This window comes from Harpegnathos saltator, unplaced genomic scaffold, assembly GCF_003227715.2.
Source record: "Harpegnathos saltator strain DR-91 unplaced genomic scaffold, Hsal_v8.6 scaffold27, whole genome shotgun sequence".
Classification (NCBI taxonomy): Eukaryota; Metazoa; Arthropoda; class Insecta; order Hymenoptera; family Formicidae; genus Harpegnathos; species Harpegnathos saltator.
The window spans coordinates 161338-177988 of NW_020230061.1; the positions used below are offsets into that span (position 1 = coordinate 161338).

Sequence of the window (16651 nt, forward strand, 5' to 3'; positions counted from 1 at the left end):
TTTTTTATTAATTAATTTGAAACACTTTTGTCTGAGACATTTTTTTATTTGCCTAATATTTTTTTAGATATTTAGGGGGAAACTTGGTAACTTTTTCAACATTTAACTTACGACATCTCTCTAACTATTCAAAAGAAAAAATAGTACTAGACTTTTCTACTATATTTGGTCTCAAGAATATATTGTTATAATAGTGTCCTAACTTTTGTTAACTTATTGACTCTTGGCAATTTCAAAATTACCAAATTAGCAAAAGTCAGGATATAAATAAAATGATAAAGTTGTTTTATATTCTTTTTGAAACCACATAACTTTTGTCTGAAACTTTTGTCTGTTTCTTAGTATCTTTCATATTTTTCGAGATTTTTGTTTGGCTCATTTAAAATGAAACACCCTGTATATTGTTGAACTCATCCTACTGAGTAACCTATTGTAGGTTTTAACCGTCGCTTATTATTTATTAAAAAGTTATTATTAAAAAAAGAAATAGATTTTTTGACATATCACATTGATAATGAGTACGTTAAAAAATATTAAACAAGACATGAATGGAGGAAAGGCGGAATGTTTCCCGCTGCATTTCCTTCTCGAAAAAATCTAACTTAATCCGGCTTATATGTCTTTGCATATGGTTGGTATGAGCGTTGTTGGAAAAGTCCTTTTAAAACTCACAATACTTAACCATATGCAAGATGTATAAGTTAGGTTAGATTAGGTTACGCTAGATTTTTTTTTCTTAGGCGGTGTCCCTTCCCCACTTGTATATACTGTTTAACATTTTAACATTTATATTGTATACTGTGTCGAAAAAATAGGCTCTATTTATGAAACTTCTTTTTGACTCACTTTTTAATAAACAATAAGCGCAGCTAAAACTTATAATAAATTATTTAGTAAGATGACCTCAACTATATATATAATAATATATCAAGGTCGAGGTGATTGGAGTTGACTTTCCTAAACTAAATAGTTACCAAAAATACACTCGAAAGATGTGAAGCGATATTGATGATGATGACGATTGATTCAATTTATTTTTCGATAGTTTTGACAAAAATGGCTGATGTGACATGTTAATTTTTATTTCAATCTTTTTTCAATCGACGCGATTATAAATCGACACGAGCATATCGAAGATTTGTTTGAATGTTTTGTTGTCGCGTTCGAATCGTAAAAAAGTAACTCGCCGCATGTGTCACTTTTTCTACAATTCGAATTCGGTGATATAAATTGCTAACATTTTTTTCTGCGACTCGCTCTACATAATGCTCGCATGCGTTTTAATTAAACATGAAGCAGCGAATACTACTCTGAAGTATTAGGTATATAAATGAATAATCCAAATTATTTTAAGCAGTTATGAAATCAATTTTAAATTGAATAGATTTTCCCGCTCTTTTGTGATTATGCAATGCTGACATATAGCTATTAAAAAGAACATATAGTTTGGCGAATGGCCCAACATAACTTTCAAAAGTATTCAGTTCAGTACAGTCGAAGATGGCAACAGATAAGGTGCATATTCGACACTGCATTCTTTACGAATTCCAACAAGGAAAAAATGCTGCAAGAGCGTGCAAATCGATCCTTTCTTGGCGAAGGTGTTGTATGGTATGATGTGTGCACATTTTGGTTTAAGCGGTTTAAAAGCGGTAATTTCAGTCTAATCGACAAACAACGCCCTGGAGGCCCTCCGAAGTGCGATAATGATGATTTGGAACAACTGCTCGCTGAGAATTCGGCACAAACACAAAAAGAGCTTGCAGAACAGTTGGAAGTAACGCAGCAAACGATTTCCAAACGCCTACATCAGATGGGAAAAATCCAGAAAGAAGGAAAATGGGTTCCGCATGAACTCACTGAAACCAACAAAAATCAACGAGTGGCAGCGTGTCTTTCTCTTCTCAATAACCAGCGTCGAAAGTCTTTCTTGTAGAAAATCGTTACGGACGATGAGAAATGGATACTCTATGACAATCCGAAACGCAGAAAGTCATGGGTAAATCCCGGCGAATCATCAAAATCGGTCGCAAAACCCAATCGCTTTGGAAAGGTTTTTCTCTGCATTTGGTGGGATATCAAGGGCGTGCTTTATTATGAGTTGTTGGAACCGGGTGAAACAATTACTGCGGACTGCTATCAACGTCAATTAATCTACTTGAGTCAAGAATTGGAACGAAAACGCCCATATACTGGCAAAGGAGAACGTCCAGTGAAATTGTTGCATGACAACGCCAGGTCACACATTGCTTCCAATACAAAAGACACCATAACGAGTCTTGGCTGGGACGTCTTGCAGTACGGCCGGCGTATTCACCAGACATTGCTCCATCCGATTATCACTTGTTCCGGTCGATGCGTCCGGTCGACGCCTTGTCCGATATGCACTTCTAATCAGTGGATGAGGTCCGAAAATGGCTTGACGACTTTATCGTATCCAAAGACGTAACATTTTTCCGAGATGGAATTCATCAGCTACCTGAAAGATGGCTTAAAATTATAGAAAGCAACGGCGAATACTTTGATTGAACAATTTAATTTACTTTCTTTTAAAATAAACTTTGAATGTAGTTAAATAAATTTGAATGTAGTTAAAAAATTGGATTATTTATTTGTACACCTAATATTTTTATCGTTGAAAGAAGCCGCCGGATAATGCCTCTCCGGGAATTATCATGTTTCTAAACGCATTTTGAACGAACGATTATCTTATCTTCGTGATACTGTTGCACCGTAGGAATTCGCTATCTTTTTGTTCGATGTTCAATATACGGCGCATCGTTATCTCGGACGTAAAAGTAGAAAATGCTTATTAGACAGTCTTCTTTAGTACAGTGCATATTATGCAACCGCTTGTTAATGTCGTGGCATTTGTGGCATGCACAAGAAACTTTAAAAGAAAAAATATGCGTCAGAAAGAATCTGTTTTATTCTCTGCTTCTCTTATTTATCTCGAAGCGGAGAGCAAATGTGAGAAACAAGAATTTCAGTGATGCGATGCAAAATATAAATTATTACTCGCGAGATGAGAATTCGAAAAACAATATAAAACCGGTGTGAATTTAATGCGGTGTGAAAAATAAGCGTTTTTCAGTCGTGCGTCATAACGAGGAAAAACAGGATGAACCTGTCGCGAAATGGATAATTGGATAGAAATCGCCGTTGCAAATTAATCACGAGGAAAGAACGTCTCATTATTTCAAACTGTGAGGCACATGGAACAACGTAAGCGATAAGATGTAAACGATAAGCTGCAAACGAATCAACCAATCATAGTTGAAGACGTGAGCAGTCGTCGTTTACATTTTACCTATGATTGGTTGATTTGCTCACTGCTTATATCTTACTGTTTAAATTTTTCTACATGCTATCCGCTTTAGAGATACTTACTGATGATAATGGAATAAATCGGACATATCATCGTTTTTTTGTTTTCCTTGCGTACAATTCATGATGATGCTTTGAATAAACCTGAGTAATTTTGGCCTCAGGTATGAATTTTTAGAATGATTTGAAGATATTTTTCGTCGCATTTCTAATAAGCACGAATATATAAAATTTTTCAGAGAAAAGTGGCCAAATTTTAAGATTTTGATTTCTAAATTTCTTTCATATTCCACTATAAGGAAGAAAGATAGTCCTGATAAATATGGATCCTGCTGTTTTTCTAAGTTATAAAACGCTTTTTCTGAGTTATAAACACTTTTTATCAAATACATCTCCGGCACATTTCAATCTCATTCCTTGAGCATTTCTGGATAATAATTATTGTACATCAATAGCTAGATTTTTTTAAAGAGACATTTTAAGAATTTCGTATGAGACTCCTAGAGTTTTTCATGAGACTCCTGTTGTTATTGTAAAGTACTGTAAAGTACTTCTTAATCATATTATCGTTTTGTCTAACAAAATACGCAATACTCCGGGAATTCTTCGACAATATATGAGACGTCGATACGAGACATGCATTAATGTGGAAGGAAATTATTTCCAATAATTTCTTTAATGAAATGTTCTCACCAAAGTCTGTTATAAATACAAAGTATTTGTAACTCAGAAAAAAGTTTATTCATCCTTACAATGCAGCGGGTAGAATGCTTTTAAAGTTTAATCACCTATTTCTGAAACATCCTATGTAATAGTTACAATATCGTAACAACAAAATGTAATATATATTGGGTGAGTGCAAAAGTTCGTGCGGAGTTTCAATAGATGGAGTTATAAGCGTCGTAAAGTGTTGTCATTAATACTTCCATCTACATATTATATAACGTTGGAAAGGTGACGTCTTCAGCTGTTATTAAAAGAAAAATCATTTGTTTTCATACAAACTGCTTCGAGAAATATCACTTTAAAAATGAGTATCGATAAGGTGCATTTACGGCATGTTATGCTTTACGAGTTTCGGAAGGGAATAAACGTTGCCGCAGCCGTAAAAAACATTCAGGATGTTTATCAGGATGAAGCACCAGCTAAACGAACTGTGGAAAAATGGTTTGCTAAATTTCGGCGCGGAGAATTTAACCTTGAAGACGAGCCACGCTCTGGTCGACCTTCTGACATTGATGACGATGTTTTGCGTACTTTAGTGCTCAATAATCCGCGAATTTCAACAGAAGAAGTTGCTACTACTCACTAAACGTTGACCGATCAACCGCTTTTCGGCGTTTAAAAAAGATGGGATTCGATTTGAAGCTCGATATATGGGTGCCCCATTTGCTGACCGAGAAGAACAAAATCAAGCGAATTTCTGCAGCCGTTTCTTTACTCGGGCGGCTCAATAACAAGTCGTTTTTGGATCGACTAGTGACGGGTGATGAGAAATGGGTCTTCTACAACAATGTTCAGCGCAAACGGACATGGAAACAATCAGGTGAGCATGGTGACGCAATGCCAAAGGCCAGTTTGCACCCGATGAAGGTGATGCTCTCTGTTTGGTGGGATTGCAAGGGCATAATTTATTTCGAGCTTCTCCCCGCTGGCGAAACGATTGATTCGGACAAGTACTGTCGCCAATTAACCAATCTGAATCGAGAAATAAAAGAGAAACGTCCGATTTTGTCAAATCGCAAGGGAGTCGTCTTTCATCACGACAACGCCAGACCACACGTTTCGAAAAAGACGCTGCGCAAACTGAAGAGCCTGAAATGGGATGTCGTAACGCATCCACCGTATTCTCCTGATATCGCACCATCTGACTATCACTTGTTCCGGTCATTGCAAAATTATTTAAATGGAAAAAACTTTGACTCTTTGGAGGCCTTAAAAAACGGCGTCTCTTCGTTCTTCGAATCTAAACCGCGCAGTTTTTATGATCGAGGCATCCGTATGCTGCCAGAACGTTGGGAAAAGATTATAGAAAACGATGGAGAATATATCATTGATTGAATAAAGATTTTTGTTTGCCTAATCAGTGTGTGACTTTTACTCACAAACTCCGCACGAACTTTTGCACTCACCCAATAATTTAATGTTAACGTAAGTCAATGTAAATAACATATATGTTCGTTATAATTTCCCACTCATACAAGATTGTTGTTATATAACATAAATATAATGTGTTGTTAAAACATTATATGGTTATATTATTATTCGTAACAAAACTATTGTGTAACAGTTGTGTAGATCGCCGAAAGAAATCTTATATAAATTATCTATTTTCCAACTATAGTATGTATGATCGTACACAGTGTACAAATGTTCAATTAAATTGTTGATTTATAAAAATATGTTTCGAAAACTGCAATAATTACTTTAAATCAAGAATGATATTTATAATTAGTTATTACCACTTCAGTGTGGTAATATATAAGTATCTTGCCAATCTAAACTGATTAGTTATAATAATTTAATCATTCTTAGCAATAAATCAATATAACAGTTTCAAAATACACATTGTACACATAAAATAGGTTGTCTTATTGTCTTATAACAATTGTTATATATTATTTCTACGTTATGTAGCAATTATATTCTGAGTTTGTTGAGCAATATTTAATAAGAGAATTTATCTTAGAATCCGAGAATCAAGATAATGATCCTAATTATGGATTATTTAAAATTACTTAAGATTAATCAAGAGTAACTTTCATCAATTGTTATAAATTTATGGATCGAATATTGAAAGGAGCTATATTAGTATTAATATCAATGGACAAACATCATAGTCTTAAAGCAAAATTATTAGACTTTAAATTAATTTATTCTAAATTAAGAACAAATAATTAGAAATGTTAATGGGTGCGTTCCAATTATACTTTAGCATATTATTTTGCGTTCTAGTAAGAATAACATAATATCTATATAAAATTCTGGGTCAATAAATAAAAATTATATACTTAATATATGACATCTAAGATTTTTTAAGGAATGCAGGTTTAAGGATTATAATTTTATTAAGTAAAATATGTTGTAGCGATGATATTCTATAATTTTTTCTTAAATATTAATCATATTTATGAATGTAGCTTTAGAATATAATAATTGTAAAAAAGTTGGAGAATATCAAAAAATTGCCTGTGTTTTCGTTATAATCGTATATCTTTTGAATCAAATTTAAGCTAGAATTAAGACTCGATTCACGATTAGGACCATAACTTTATCTAATAATTTCTTCAAGTGGACATTAGATGCGTTTCACAATATATCGAATAAAATATGTTGAAACCTCTCTGAAAACGAGTGTATACTCGTTGGAATTGACCTGTTGACATTTATCAGATATAAATGTATTCTAAATTCTTTCTTGGTCGATAAAAGTGGTTTTAAAAGTGACTTAAAAGCCTTCTGATTGACAAGTTTCGAAGCACTTCAGAGCACTTTTAAAGCCATCTTTAATGATAAAAGAAAGGTCAGAATATCAATCAAAGTCATTAGAAATTTTTAATTACATACAGGGTGTCCAACTTTAAACGAGTCAGGCAAAAATCTCGAAGAATATGAAAGATATTGGATGCTTACGATAACGAGAGTGGAGCGAGTGAGATCTGGATCTCACTCGCTCCACTCTCGTTATCGTAAGCACCCACTAAGAAATGTTTCAGATAAAAGTTGTATGGTTTCAAAGAGGATATAAAACAACTATATCATTTTGTTTACAGATGGCGTTACTTTCAAATCACTTATACACTGATCATTACTTTTCTTAAATGGAAACTCCATTTTTTTATTATATCATCTTTTTCTACCAATTAATTTTAATAAAATTTGTCTGAAACATTGTTTTATTTGCCCAATATTTTTTAAGATATTTAAGGAAAAGCTCGGTAATTTTTTCAACATTTAACTTCCAATATCTCGTTAACTATTTGTCGAAAGAAAAAATGGTACTAGAAAAAATATACTTTTTTACTATATTTAATCTCAAGAATATATTGTTACGATAGTGCCCTAACTTTTGATAATTTATCGACCTTTGGAGATTTCAAAATCATCAAATTAATAAAAATCAGGACGCTATCGTAACAATATGTTCTTGAGATCAAATAGTATAAAAAAAGTATCACTTTTTTCCGACAATAGTTAGCGAAATATCGTAAGTTAAATATTGAAAAAATTACCAATTAATATTAAATATCTCAAAAAATATTAAGCAGGTAAAAAAATGTTTCAAACAAAAGTTGTTTAAATTAATTGGTAGAAAAAGATGAAAATTGGTAGAAAAAGATGATATAAAAAATGGAGATTTCTTTTTATGAAAAGTAATGATTAGTGAATATCTAGAAAGTGGCGTTATCTGTAAACAAACTGATATAGTTGTTTTATATCTCCCTTGTTTTATACCCCTTAAACCATATAACTTTTGTCTGAAACGTTTTTTACCATCTTTCATATTTTTCGGGATTTTTGCTTGGTTCACTTAAAATGGGTGTATGTAGCATGTCTGGATATTCATGCATTATGATTGTTGATTAAATGGGAAAATAGCGACAATATTTCAAATACTATTCAGAGAGAGTGGTTTTATAACGTAAGACATAAAATTACATATAAAAAAAAGGTGTGATATCATCTTCACGAAAGACACGTGTGATATCATTATTGTTTCCTGGGATAATCAAAATTCATGAATATCCAGTTATAAATATCCAATGTATATGAATAAAAATTTTATGACCCTATGTTCTATATATAGTAAGATTATATTGTAAATGTTAAGAGATAAACGTTGCTAAGTATATTTGAGATGTGTAAGAGTATATTTTACAAATATAATAAAAATATAATATAATATAATAAAATATAAATATAAATATAATAAAAGTATAATAAAAAAAAGTGGAAACAAGTTGTTGAAACAAGAGTTAAATTGATTAAATTCAATTTTAAATATGTTTATGCATGATGGATTGACTACCAAAAATTTTTCCAAAAAAATTTTAGTGTTTTTTTTAATCTTTTCTTTATGTGAAACGACATTTAGTTTATTTCAGGCAATATAGCTAACATATTATTGGCTGTATCTATTATTTATTTACTTAATCTTCTAATCAGAGATACAATCATTTGTATTAAATAGTTAAATAAACTTTTTGATAGAATATCTATACCGTATATATAATTATACGTTTTAATTTCTTTTACATTTTACTATCGATTAAATTTTGTAGGTCAAATTCTCACGTTAGGTCGATTGTTAAACTGATTCTATTTTCATTTAATTTATGGAATAAGATTCGAATAATTCGACGACACAATTCTTTTTATCTGCTTCCTTTTTCCTATTTCTTGAATTCTAAGTACGTTTTTATAGTTTTTAAGATTAAATATTTATATAAGAAGGACATACAAGATTAAAAATTTATGTAAGAACAATGAGACTTGGAGTGAGACAGTCATTTTTAATGTCTTCAAAATGAGGCCTTTAATGTACAAGAAAATCATATGACCGTTGGCTTATCATTAATTCAATCTTTTCTACTTCCGTATTTCTTACTCTTGCACATATTATCGTTTCCGGGAAAACTCACCTGGGGCATACGAGAGACATACGCAACGACAATCTAACTAGCAATTTAATCCTCGCACAGCAATGGTTCGGTCACGCGAGACTGGTGGTTTGCGCAAGTCTCTGTGAAACATCGCTATAACAAATATATTTAACCCAGAAAAAATCTAGATTTAAAGAGAATCCATCATCACGAATCCATCATAAATCTTCGTTCCGAATACGTAAACAAAAGATCTCGAGTCGAGATAGAGATACAGCCGCCGTGTCATTGGTACGTCTGTTCGACCGTCTGTCGTCCAAGGCGTAATAGATTATTACGTCATTGCTATTAAGAATTGTTATGTAATGCCCGGATTGTTACGAATAAAATAGCGTGGCATTTTAGATGGAATTATATGTCGTCGTTTCGTTCGCCGAAACGATGCGGCATCGCGCGGATTATATGATTTTGCGCAGTTAAATCGAAACTTTTCGATAATTGAAAAGAAACATCTGTATCTCAGATGGAGCTACTTTTAGGTTTGTTAACTTTCTACTAATTTTGCAATTGGAATTCTTAAGTCTGATTTTTTTAAGGCAAATTTACAAATATTGTTGCATAAATTGATTAAAAATCGAGTTAGATATCAATGATCCGACACCATTTTTATTAAATTTATGTAACAATATTTGCAAATTCGCCTTTTTGCGGAAGCCGTACATATGCATTTTCAAAAAGTAGCCTTTCGTTTATGAACGATGTGCCCATATGGCCTAAGAAGATGCCTATCATTTATAAAAATTTATGAAGTATTATGTGCAAAATATATATATATATATATGTCGTGTGAATTATAATACACAGTCTGTCCCAGATCCAATGAGACTGGTCTAAAAAATATACAAAGCGTTTATTATTTTGATTTTTTATTCTTGTTTATTCAAAATAGTCTCCTTCTGAGTCAATACAGCGCTGGAAACGTTCAACAAATTTTTCGAAACATTTTTTATACTCATCGGCTAGAATGGTCTTTAGTATGGCGGTCGAAGTCTTGGATGACCGGGATGGTATCGAAACGATTTCCTTCCATCGCAATTTCAGTTTATAACTGAATAACCGATAACAATGATGCCTTTTTTGGTCAAGAATTCACGTACCATGATGACTTTATGCGATGATGCATTATCGTGCAACAAAAACCAACTGCCTGGCTCTCGATATTCCGGTCGAACTCGTCGAATTCTGGCCCACAATCGTTGTAGAACTCCCAGATAATATCTGGGCAGACACACAGCGGTCGCTTCGAAGAATTTCTTTGACTTTCTCGATGTTTTCTTCATTGCGAGTGGTTTTTGGCGGCGGTGCTCGGTCATCGTCTGCAAGGTCCTCACGACCGTCACGAAATCGGCCAAACCAACGGAAAACCTGTGCACGGGACATGCATTCATTCCCGTACACATTTTTTAGCGTTTCGTATGTTTCTGCACCACTTTTACCCAATTTAAAAGTTGGTTTTTCGACCGACGTACACAAAGTGACTTTACATAAAATGTCAAACCACAGTAAATTATCAACCGAATTCGCTCAAATTTTGAGGTTAAGTAGATGAAGGGTAGAACATTCACCTACCATCATTCACTCATAGATATCGCTGCGCTAAGAACTTTGATGGAACCAGTCTCATCGTATCTGGGACAGACTGTGTATTTGGTGTCTATTATTTATAAAGTGTTGTTCTTTATAAAAACTTCACAATTTTTCCTTAGCGAAAACGTCGAGACATCATTAATTTTAGGTACAGGAGATTGCCTTTACTATTTTTTATAATATTCCTATTTTTAGTACGAGAGGAATCTTGCCGAAAGTTGGAACTTGCTCGTATATACAGGGTCCTCGAAAAGTCCGGGAACGCTAAAATATTTCGAATATATAAAAATATATAAAAATATATAAAAATATGAAAGATACGAAAAAATGTTTCATACAAAAGTTGTAGGGCTTAAAAAGATCTATTTAGTAGTCATATCAGTTTGACCATAGGTGACATTGCTAAGGTCATATGAAGGTCAACTTTGTTTTTTTAAATGGAATCCCCTATTTCTTATTGGAAATTCTTGTAGCTTATCTTGAGAGCTTTCCAAAATACTATAATGAAGTCATTTTTTTATTAAGTTCTTTCCGAGTTATGACGCTTGAAATTTACAGTACCGCCAGCACTAGCATTACCCAAGGTGTACCGCGCGGAGGTTGTATGGTCGGATTTATACCTTGCGCGTGTATGTGTGTGTGTGTGTGTCACTACAGAGATCAGGACCCTACGGTTCGTCACTCCCACAGTATCTTAAGACTCCAAACTCTCTCCATAGTGTGTGTATGTGTGTGTGTGTGTGTAGGTAACATTTTTCAAGCTATTGTTTTTTATTTTTTCAATTAATTAAATGTTCAAAATGTCTTCCTTCTACTGTTTGGCAATGAGCTAAACGTTCATAGAAACTATTGATCACATGGCTTGTTCTAAAGTGATCAGAGATGCTTCCTGCATTATTCGATTCTTCAAGTCTTCCAAATTATATGGTTCCGTCACATTAACCTTACTTTTGATGTGTCCGCAAAAAAAGAAATGAAGAGGAGATGGATCAGGTGATCTAGGCCACTCAATGGCACCTCTCCTACCTATCCATCTATTAGGAAAAGAACGGTTTAAAAATTCTCGAACTCGTACTGCAAAATGAGGTCCTGCTCCATCTTGCTGGAACCAAACGTTTTGCATGTTTGCGTCAAATAAATTTTCAATTTCAGGAATGATATGATCTCGCAATAAATTTTCATATTTTTCAGCATTTAAATCACTATCTTTGAAAAATGGGCCTATAATACCGCGACTACAAATCCCTGTCTAAACATTAAATTTTTGTAGATATTGTGTGCGACGATCACTCATCCAATGTGGATTTTTGTCACTCTAATATCTACAACTGTGGCGATTAACAGCACAATTTATTTGAAATGTGGCTTCATCAGAAAAAATAACAAAATTCAGAAAGTTAGCATTATCATCACACCATGCATCAGTTCTTCACAAAACTGAATTCTTCTATCGAAATCATCTTCCATAAATTCTTGAGCGATAACAATTTTATACGAATAATATTTATGCTTGTTTAAAATGTTAGAAACGCTGCCTTCACTGATATCATGGACTTGTGCTGTTTTGATACGGACAAATGAGGATTTTCCTAAAATGATTGAAGAACATCCAAAGTCTTATCATCATTAGTTGCGGATTTTGGCCTTCCGCTGCGAGATTGGTCCTTACTATTCACGTTTCAAAAAAACGAGTCACTGTTCTGCAAACGGTGGATTTAGAAATAGGATCGAGATCAGGATGTGTAACATTGAATAGATCAGCTACTTCTTGATATGATCTAATACGATCACCAAATCCTCGATAAATAAGTAGCAATATTCTTTCTTATTTGGTCAACATTTTTCAGAAAAAAATGTGACATTATAATCGGAAAAAGAAACAAAAGAGACAAAGAGCGAGATACGAGCGAGCGCAACTCGTTTTTAGTATATGTGGACCGAGAAGCATCTCTGATCGCACCTCCGCGCGGTATACTTTGGGTAATGCTAATGCCGGCGGTACTGTAAATTTCAAGCGTCATAACTCGGAAAGAACTTAATAAAAAATGACTTCATTATAGTGTTTTGGAAAGCTCTCGAGATAAGCTACAAGAATTTCCAATAAAAAATAGGGGGCTCCATTTAGAAAAACAAAGTTAACCTTTATATGGCCTTAGCAACGCCACTTATGGTCAAATTGATATGACTACTAAATAGATCTTTTTAAGCTCTACAACATTTGTATCAAAGATTTTTTCACCTCTTTGAAGCTGGCAGGACAAAATGGACAGAATCGAAACGCACCTATCAAGTTTTTTAGTATTTATTTTGTGCTAATTTGTGCTATGAATAAAAATTTTGTACCTCGTGCCATTTTGAAAAAAATCGTGGCGCTGCTACCTTCATATGAAGTCAGCAGGTCCACAGGCAAAAAATAATTAAAAAATAAAAATACTTACATAAATAGAAAGAGCATAATTTGTGCTAATTTGTTCCATAAAAGAAAATTTGATATTTTGAAAAAAAGTGGCATTTTACTCTTGAGCGTAAATTGGGTCTGTGATGATTTATGAAGAAATGCCGCGGGTATAAAATCTGCAATTACATATTTTAGTAGCACAAAATAAGCGATACCCATTGCGAAAGTCGTGACTCGATTCTGCTCACTACAAGTGGCATTTTACTCTTGAGCTGGGTCTGTGATGGTTCCTGAAGAAATGCCGCGGGTACAAAATCTGCAATTACATATTTTAGTAGCACAAAATAAGAGATATTTATTGCAAAAGTCGCGACTCGATTCTGCTTATTACACGTAGCACTTTATTTTTGAGCGTAAGCTGGGTCTGTGATGGTTTCTGAAGAAATGCCGCGGATACAAAATCTGCAATTACATATTTTAATAGCATGAAATAAGTGGTATCTATTACAAATGTCGCGACTCGATTCTGCTCATTACAAGTGGCGGCTCACGCTCAAGAGTAAAGTGCCACTTTTTTCAAAATACCAAATTTTCTTTTATGGAACAAATTAGCACAAATTATGCTCTTCCTATTTATGTAAGTGTTTTTATTATTTAATTATTTTTTGCTGTAGTCCTGCTGACTTCATATGAAGGTAGCAGCGCCACGCTTTTTTTCAAAATGGCACGGGGTACAAAATTTTTATTAATAGCACAAATTAGCACAAAATAAGTACTAAAAAATTTGATAGGTGTATTTCGATTCTGCCAATTTGGTCCTGCCAGCTTCAAAGAGGTCATTTTTTCGTATCTTTCATATTTTTCGAAATATTTTAGCGTTTTCGGACTTTTTGAGGACCCTGTATATGTAAAGCCACTGTTTTACTTCATGTTTGATATCATCACATTAAGACACGTATGTACTGGCGAACGAACGGAGAACGAACAATAAATTGCGAAAAGTGAATAGGAAGTTCGGCAAATATGCACAGCAAATACGAACCGAATGTTGATTTGATTCACTCATGAAGAGATATATCAAAAAATAAGTACATATTTCGATGTTCGTTCGCTGTTCGTTCGCTCAGTGCATGCGCACCTTTATTGAAATTGTGTTTAAATGCGAAAGTGGTTCCGTGAGCAGATTCTCACATTTATTGACGGGATTTTTATTCATCGCTTAAATAAGATTAGGCGAATTTCAACAGAAAGGATGACTAATTGAAAAATACTGCGCAAATATATATTTTTAAGACGTATAAGCGTGTCATTACGAATAAAAATTACATGAATTGGGTATATTACTTCTTGATTCATCTTTGTTTTTAAATTATAATAAGGCGAAATATTGCAGCAATAATTTAATGAGATGTTAATTAATAAGATTAAATTTCTTTTATTATATCTCAACAATTACTACTTTCAATCAATCTTAACCAATCTCAACGATTACTCCCTCATTTGGCTTTTTCTATGAATTACACACTTCCAACTATTCCAACTATTATATTTACGATATATATTAATATAAAAAAGCACCATTCTTTTTACATATTTACTGAATCAGGTACTATGTACATATTTTCAGATAATTAAATATTGATTAATTTGCTCATATTTGTCTATATGCTTAATCATTTTATTAATAAGAGTTACTTTTATGATGCTAGATAGTATATTAGCTGCAGAAAAAAATTTAATTTTCTAACTAATAAAAAGGTATGTCGTACAAATTTAATTGCTTGTAGTGGGGGGACATTAATACGAATCTTCGAGATGCTAAAAAATTTTCTCCGGCTGCTCTCAAATTAGACTTCTTTTTTTTTTTAATTGCAATACTTTTTCAACCTTGATAAAATTTGGAGGAATTGCAAATCTTTTCCCACTGTTTCTTTTTTGCAATAAATACATAAATGTGAAATGCATTGCAAACCTTTTTCTTTATATGAATTTGTGTCAATGTTTTATGTAGAAATGTATCTATTTATTTAACAATAGGAAATGCCCATTAAGAAAAAAATCATAAAAATAAAAAAAAATAAAGAAATGTTCATATAAAAGAAATGCGGCATCAAAACGAAAAAGAGCGTTTATTACTAATCACTCTTGCCATCTTCTAAACTTTCCAGCTTTTTTTTTATATTTTATGATTTTTTTTATATTATTTTATTTTTTATATTGTATAATTTTATATTGTACAATATTGTCGGTTCAATTAGCTTTAGCCTAATTTAACTCAACATAAATGCAGATTACGTTTTGTATGAGGCACTTAAGCCAAATAATGTTGTTTTATTTCTGATATTGTTATAGTTCTGATATCGTGTTTATAAAAATATTGCTAATTATCACTTCGTGTTTTCTGTTTTTTTGATTTAGTGGAAATAGATCATGAACCAACCGTCAATCATGTTTCAGCGTGTCCGGGCGAGAATCGAAAGCTGTTGGTGCTGTTGAATCCAAAATCGGGCTCCGGCAGGGGAAGGGAGACCTTCCAGAGGAGAATACATCCGATTCTGTCCGAGGCCGAGAGACCGTATGAGATTCACATTACTAAACACGCTAATTACGCTCGCGAGTTCATACGCACGAGAGATATCTATCAGTGGAGCGGCTTACTGATGGTTGGCGGCGACGGGATAGTCTTCGAGGTAGTAAACGGACTCTTCCAAAGGTCTGACTGGGAGAAGGCTCTACGCGAATTGCCGCTTGGTGTAATACCGTGCGGCTCCGGCAATGGCTTGGCGAAATCCATTGCTCACGCTAAACAGTAAGTCTTCCTCGCAGGAGGAAAAAAAATATTACAACTTTTCTTTCATGTAACTTCTTTGTTTACACATATATTTATATTCATCCGACCACATCTATGAAGCTGATGCAGCTGGTACAACGAATACGATTTTTTCACAGGAATTTGGTATTTTTTTCTTTGACTTTAATATATTAGAAGGCTGAATTAATTCTGGTTTTTTGTCAATTTTTTATCTTTATTTTAAAGAAATGGTTAAATTTACATTAATCAAAATATTTTCCGTCGTTAGTTGTGACTTTTGTGACCGCCGTGACCCATCTTTCTGGTAATATAGTAATTTCGCGACGATAGAACGATCTATTTTTCGAAGCAATCCAATTAGACACCCATTTTTGCACATCCTCGTAATTATTGAAATGTATATCTGCCAAAACGTATTGCATCGATCGGAATAGATGGTAATCAGATGGTGTTAGGTTTGGAGAGTACGCTGGGTGCGAAAAGATTTCCCATTCGATCTCTAACAATGTTTGTTTAACGATTGAAACAACATGGACGAACATTATCGTGCAAAAGAATTACATTACGTCTATTGCTGGCTATCGCTGACCTTTTTTGCATTAATTCATCATTCAATTTGTTCAATTGTTGCTGGTATCACTCCCCCGTAACTGTTTCATTCGATTTTAGAAGCCCATAGTACACCACACCTTCCATATCCCACCAAATACAGAGCATTGCTTTCTGACCGTGAATGTTCCGTTTTGATGTTGATATTGATGGTTGTCTTGGATCAACCTATGATATTTTACGCTTTAGATTATTAAACTAAATTCAGTTTTCATCTCCAGTTACAATTCGCCACAAAAAAACCCTTTTTTTCTG

The 16651-nt window shown here is 33.4% G+C and overlaps 1 protein-coding gene across 2 annotated transcripts in view; it reads left to right on the forward strand.

The window, feature by feature from the left end:
* The window catches only part of Sk2 (Sphingosine kinase 2), a 72868-nt gene that overhangs the window by 27505 nt on the left and 28712 nt on the right, over positions 1-16651 (forward strand). For both annotated transcript variants that reach the window (XM_025299362.1, XM_025299361.1), the window contains exon 2: positions 15433-15784. In XM_025299362.1, coding sequence (XP_025155147.1) covers positions 15433-15784 — 352 coding nt within the window. The remainder of the gene's footprint in view (positions 1-15432; positions 15785-16651) is intronic.